The sequence below is a fragment of the Manacus candei genome, unplaced genomic scaffold (assembly GCF_025592945.1).
Source record: "Manacus candei isolate 608988 ecotype Guabito, Panama unplaced genomic scaffold, ASM2559294v1 h1tg000063l, whole genome shotgun sequence".
Taxonomy (NCBI): Eukaryota; Metazoa; Chordata; class Aves; order Passeriformes; family Pipridae; genus Manacus; species Manacus candei.
Window position 1 is genome coordinate 2,872,468 of NW_026138111.1, and position 7,101 is coordinate 2,879,568.

The 7,101-nt window shown below is 34.1% G+C and overlaps 1 protein-coding gene across 1 annotated transcript in view; it reads left to right on the forward strand.

Annotated features, from left to right (window-relative positions):
- The window catches only part of PRKAR2B (protein kinase cAMP-dependent type II regulatory subunit beta), an 84,655-nt gene extending 79,385 nt beyond the window's left edge, over window positions 1-5,270 (forward strand). Inside the window, exons 7-11 of the mRNA XM_051805152.1 lie at window positions 641-742; window positions 1,168-1,242; window positions 1,993-2,058; window positions 2,230-2,368; window positions 3,056-5,270. Coding sequence (XP_051661112.1) covers window positions 641-742; window positions 1,168-1,242; window positions 1,993-2,058; window positions 2,230-2,368; window positions 3,056-3,189 — 516 coding nt within the window. The 3' untranslated portion in view covers window positions 3,190-5,270. The remainder of the gene's footprint in view (window positions 1-640; window positions 743-1,167; window positions 1,243-1,992; window positions 2,059-2,229; window positions 2,369-3,055) is intronic.
- The last annotated feature ends 1,831 nt before the right edge of the window (window positions 5,271-7,101 follow it).

The following is a 7,101-nucleotide window of genomic DNA, read 5'->3' on the forward strand; positions in this document are numbered from 1 at the left end:
TTTGCAGTGTGTTTCCCCTCTGTCACCAGGATACAGTCATATGAAGTCAAGAGAAGAAAACAGCATTCATGTAGTTTTTGCATCTGTCTGGTTCACTTGTGTGGCCAAATACTAAGGAATGTCCAGTTGGCTGTTTAGGGCAGCAGTGAATCTTGTTCTGCTGAAATAGCAGAAAGTGGACTGTGACCCAAGACCCAGACCCATTTATTTTGGTTTTGTTTATATAACAGTATAAAATCCTAATGGGGTACATATCAATATGTGCAGGACCTCAGGATAATGAATAAACTTTGTAAATGAAACGTTTAAATATTGAAGATTTCTTAAATTACACACTCAATGTTCACAGTTTAATGTAAACTCTCTACCCTCTGTATGTGAACTTAGCATGTACCCTCTGCCAAAGGGCAGAGATTTTCATAACATAAATCAGATCAGGAGCTTAACTTTAGGAGCTCTCGATTGACCTCTAGAGGAATCTTTTACAACTGACTGTAGGGAGAGACTGGCCAGCTAGTTTGACAGCTATATTGAGTGACTAAAATGGGGTAATTTGAACATATTCAGCCATTTCTAAAGTATTTTCTAGCACACACATATTTTCTGTTAATAAACTCTCTTTTTCTCTTTGTGTTTTCAGGACAGGGTAACATTCCGAAGAATCATTGTAAAAAATAATGCCAAAAAGAGAAGAATGTATGAAAGTTTTATTGAGTCATTGCCATTCCTTAAATCCTTAGAAGTAAGATTTCTATCGAATTATTTTAATGGCTGTATCAAAGATGTCTGATAAGGTTCTAGTTTTCAAGAGCTTAAATTTGGAATTCAAAGTTTCTCCACTATAAAAGTTTGCATACTTTGGGTTTTTTTTAAATTTGGGATAAAGAATTATTGTTAATATTGTATTTAAAAACAATTTTTGAAGACTTGGAATATATAGACTTCTTACAAAAATGGAAGTTTTATCAAAATACCTGGGTATTAAAACTGTAATATACCCTCTGGAACATTGTTCAGCAGTTCTTTTTTTAATGGTTATCAAAACAGGAAAATCAAGATACACTATTCTGTGCAAAGATCCATGAAAAGAAATATGAATGTGTTTTCTAAATATATAGTATAATAATGTTAACTAAATATTTCTACATTTTCTCTTTTTAAATGAAGATGTCTGAGCGTTTAAAAGTGGTTGATGTGATTGGTACCAAAGTGTACAAAGATGGAGAACAAATCATTGCTCAGGTACAGTTTATTTCTAGTTTTAGTTTTTCTTTTCCAATACATAACAGTAATCATGTTATCTATAGACAATGCATGCTTCTAAACTATATTTTTTCTCACCTAAACAAAGCCAATGAATCTTGTATCTGAGAGAGGTGATTATTTTGTTTCAAAAGCTAACTTTTCACTTACAGTACTTTGAAAAACAGCCCTCTTTGTTGGTATAATAAAGGAGTCAACAACACTTTTAGTATACTTAGAAACTCAAATTACATAAACATGTTTCCAATGAGGAGCTCTGAGGACTTAACTTGTTTTTATTGTTAAAATACGGTAGCATTTTGAAAAAGAATGCAGAAATAAACTCTTCAGAATAGGCAACTGAGATTGTCTTCCCCCAGATAAATACTGGATATCAAATAGCCCTTGGAGGCTTTTTATACTGGAAATTCAGTAAGTGAAATAATTTCAAAGAAATACAGAAGTGGAGAAACAGTAGTAAGGATCATAAAAATCTTCCATAACATTGGTTTTCTGGTTTTTGTGTAAGGCACAGTCAGCTATGTCATTCCATGAAAAGTCCTTGCTGGTAGTTCCATACAGATGTTTTGATTATGTGCCTAGAGTATGGTTTTCAAATTAAAAGTGATTTCTTTTCCAACAGGTATCAGAAAGATGAGCTTCAAGGCACTGGTTGCAAATATTTTAATGTTAATGAAACTAAAAGGGAAACTATATTTCCTTTACTCACTTTATTTTTGTCTTGTGCAGGGTGACTTGGCTGATTCTTTCTTCATTGTAGAATCTGGTGAAGTAAGGATCATAATGACAAGGAAGGTAAACATCCCTAAAACACTGAACTTTTTTTTTTTTTTTTTAATATTGATTTGTTGTAAGTGTTAGATGGTGATGCTACCATTGTCACTAACTTCACTTATTCAATCCTGAGTTCAGCAAGTCTCTCCCTCATACTCATAATTTTCTTTCTTTTTTTACATGATATTTCAGGGTAAACAAGATCTAGAAGAGAATGGAGCAGTTGAAATAGCTCGATGCTCAAGAGGACAGTATTTTGGAGAACTTGCTCTTGTAACTAACAAACCACGAGCTGCGTCTGCATTTGCTCTTGGCACTGTCAAATGTTTAGGTATTGTTCAATAATATTTTATATCTAATATAAAATGATACATAATCTATTTGGTTGGTTTTATTTGTATTTATCGGTCTTTCTCCAGAATATAAGATTTAATAACATTTACCTAAATAAGGCTGTTTAAGTACATCAGCTATTGCTGTGCATTCCTATCTATGTTATTTAGCTGCACAAATTATTTGCAATTGATAAATACTATTAAACACAAATTCTCCAACATTTCTCTTATTGCACAGAATTAAAAATTGTGCAGAGTATTGCTGCAAACCATTTATAACTATCAGATTAATGTCTAATAGTCTGCAGAAAGGTAAAGTACTTCTTTTCTCAGTAGACTGAGTCATCTAAGAAATAAGTCTTAAAAATCCTGTCCCATTTTATCACCATGATTTAAGCTCTTAACAAACTCTTTGTCTTCACCACCTGTTAATTAATCATTCCATCACACTGTAATCTCAGGCGCAGGAAAAGTGAAGACTATAGGAGTTGTGCTCATAAACAACCCTTTGCATACATTGCTTTTCAGGGTCTGGTGTTTAGCTCCTAATTATCTTTTTCTAATTATACAGTAGTATCTGTTTTGTTGTCATTTAAAATTTTACATTGGAATGTCATAAATATCAGGGTTAGTGTCTGTAACTGATGAGCACATCATATTCTTTCTCTCCCTTTTTGTCTTAGTTATGGACGTGCAGGCATTTGAAAGGCTTTTGGGACCTTGTATGGAAATTCTGAAAAGAAACATTGCAAACTATGAAGAGCAGCTAGTTGCTCTGTTTGGAACAAACATGGACATTGCCGATACCAGTGCATGAACTAAACAGTGGAGCAACAAGATCTGTTATGAGAATATAGCACAGTAGTGGTTAGTCCACTGAGAAATTGTCTCTCTTCCTATAGATGCCAAGCATTTTCTGTGATTTTAAGAGTGGGTTTGGGGTTTTTTGGTTTGGTTTGATTTTGGTTGGGGGTTTTTTTGTTTGTTTGTTTTTGTTTTGTTCTGTTTTTTTTACTTATTGCAGTGGGAATACTAGTAAACAAAATAGCAATTCATTAAATTGTGGACTTGATTTTTAAAAGTGCTTAGAGTTGATGGTTCCACCTGCTATTAGGACGACATGTATTAGCACAGCACCTTTGGAAATCAAATCCTTTAACACAGCATTTCCATAAAGAATAGATTTAAAAAAAGACCCCTCACATGCGATGAACTTGTTAAACCAGCTTCTGTTCTTCAAAAAACGTTACAACTTTTCTGGAAAGACTGTTAGTTTGAATGTGATATGTTGAAAGTATTAGTGCACACAAAGTGTTTATATGTATTAATACAGAAGATATACAGTAGATATTACTTTCTATTACAATTGTCATGATTTTATGTTGCATTTATCACAGATGTAGTTAATCACAAGATTAATCGTAAGATAAAGCATGACAACGCGTTTTGTGTAACGCTCATGACCCAAATCTGATTTTTAACATTTTGTAATTCGTTTTAAAGTCCTCTTTGTTTAATATGTCATGTTTCAGCACGACATTGTAATATCTTATGCAATTTAGAGGACTTGTGTATCTTTGCAATAAACTGCATTTTTTATTAGTTATACGCATTCTGTACATGAGTGAGGACAGCTGACAAATTAACCTTAATGCTTTCAAAGCAAAGGCATGGGTCATTGTCATGTTCTACCTAATCATACATAACCTATATTGTTTTCCTTCTCCCTTGTTTTATATTTATGCATTTTGTCTTCTCTATCTATGCTTGTTCTCTAGTTAATTGTTTTTTAGATCTCACCTTTTTTATGTTAAATCTTTTACCTGTTTCAAATGAAATGATCGCTGTATATCTCTCTTCTTGCAGTCTAATCTTAGCTATCAAAGATCAGAGTCAATTACTAAAGTGATTGATATTGAAAGCCATGCTAAACTAAGCTTGTCCTTGAAAATCCTTATCAGGAAGTGTAAAAGTATTTTTAACTTAAAAGATCAGTACTTCCAAAGCTTTGCACACATCTGTTATTGTTAAACCTAACATGTCTTGCTTTCAAAAACCTGGTAGGTCATCATGAAGTAATGTCTTCAGCCATAATAGCATGGGATACCTTCTAAGACTGAGGAGAGGGAATATCATCTGAATTAGGAGCACAGGGCTCATTGCTTACAAGGGTCTGTGACTGGAAATTTCAGGCACAGCCCAATTTTAATACTGCTTACTGACCTGTCTGTTGATGTACATGGAAAACTCGTGCACATACTGGCAATGGGCAGTAGTTCTGCCAAAATAACACTGCAAGAGTTGGTGGAAGGCTGCTTATGCCCTGTTTCAAACACCTGAATTATAACATCTTTCCTTCTTAGATAATGACTTTTCTAATGCCATACATTTGTGTATGTTGATGCAATCACTACCCTACAGTTAGTGATATGTTCTGACAATTTATATAATCATACCTGTATATGAAATTATGATTATATAATAATATATCATTTATATCATGCAGTATGGTATAAATTATAAGTCAGATTCGTAAAAAAGTACAATCTGAGCAAAATTTACCAATGTAATTTTTTTTTAACCTAGAAACCTGGTGTGAATAATTGCACATATGATAACTTGCCTTTGTACTTTTGATTTATGGAAAAAAAGAGAAGCCTGTTAAACTAGAAGGAAATGTCAGGTAACCAAAATCTACACTCTTGTCATTCTGTATGCTTAATCTCTAAAAGCTACCTATATTTTGCACTGGCTTGATGTGACTAAGAAAAATGCTAGAAATTACTTGTACGGCAGTAAACTACAATCAAGGCCATAAATGCCAGTCATGATATTTTCAATATTGTTGGTTATATTTAAAGTTTCCTTACAATAAACAACACTTTTATATATAAAAATCTATGTTTATTGATATTGTTGTCTTTTAATTCCATTGTCATAAAGTTACAAGTGACCTATTTATATTCATTTATTAAAAAAATTCATAATTCTTAACACTTTCATGTTGATTTTCATAAATGACATTATGCAGATGCTCTGTCAACTCAGAAGAGACAACATGTTGGTGTGGTAATTGTCATAACTACTTTGTGTTTGATGATTTGCTCCATAGTTTATAGCTGGGAAAAAGCTGTGGAGTGACTTTGGATTTTCTGTCCCAAAGTACAACTTCATGTTGCAGCAGTTTTATGGTGTTGCTCTTGGCACTGGATGGTTTCTGGAATTTTCTTTGTTGGTGAATTCAGGGGGTCTTAACCGACAGTAATAAATTGTCACTTTTTAAGTTTCATCCAAATCATTATATCGTTCATCAGTCAGCACTTGGGATCTCTCCTGGATCTGTTCATATGTACACTTCAAATATACCAGTCTTCATGTCATAAATGTGGTGAGTGTTCATCCTAAGAAGGAAATCATACCAAGTCACTGTTTTTTTTAAAGACCTTTCAAGAAAAGGTAGATAATTCTAATAATTTTAAACAATACTATGTCAGGTTTACCTTATGAGACTATCTGTGTTCGTGCTTTGGTTATTAAAGATTTTTATCCTTGATTTGTCCTTGTTTGTAGCAGGGTAACTAAAGGAACGGTACTTTGGCAGTTACTTGGCACCTATGTGTTGGTTTGTCTCTCTCCTTTCTCCCCAACCTTAACAGTGATTTATAATTCTGCACATGATTTAAATTAATTTGACAGATGGTTAAATTCTAAATAGGAAAAAAAAGGGGAGGGAAAGGTCCAATTAGTTTGTTGAAAATATGCCCCACTGAGTGAGGAGAGAAAAGCCTGAGAGGAATCCTGTAGGAGAGGCATTCATGGCTCACATGTTACTAAGAGAAAGAGAATCCACATGGCAGCAAGTGTTTGTTTACAAATGCCTTAATCAGGGGGAAAAGAATTTGACCACAGCCCCGCAGTCAATCACAAGACACAAACCCTGAGGAAAGCAAGCTTCCTTGGTCCTAGTGCTGATGCCATCACTTTTTAAACGTCAAATGACATTGTGCTCCATGAGATTTAATTCAAAGTCATCTGAAATAAACACTTCTGAAATCATTCCCTTCTGGATCTCCTGTATGAGGTCCAGAAGTCACCAGTCGTGGAAGTCTTGAGGCAAACCTCTGAAGAGCGTTGTGAAACCATTTACTACCTAAACCACTGTCACTCCATCTTCTTCCCTCATGTTGTCTTTTTTATTCAGTAAAGACTATTCTGGTCCTTGCTGAAATGGTATGTTTGGTTTTAGTGGTTTGGGTTTGTTTTGCTTGAAATATTTGGTGCTTTAAGCTTTCTGTAAGGTGACTCTAGGATAGTTATGTCATGATTGTGCCGTTTTGTAGTTCATGACACACTTGCCGTGGCAAACATTATTGTTTATTCAATATCAGGAGTTCCCAGATGTGCAAAATCAGTATCTGCTGGTCATCCTCCACAGAACTGGCAATTCCTAGTCTTCTTTTTTTCAGATGCTTACTGCATCTTATAGCTTTTGCTGAACAAAGTGCTTTGCTGAAAGTCAATTGCCACAGCATGGACATTCTTACATGCTCTTGCTTAAGTTTTTATGTTAGTTCAAAGCTCTTTTATCCAATTATACATGTGATGGCTATAGGTGTGCTGTTTGGTTTTTTTTGTTTGTTTTTTAGTTTCCTGTGTCTGTAGTTCTCAATTATTACTTGCAGTTTTATCTGGGAGGAGTAGCCTCTTTGTATGCTGAGTACATACAGAT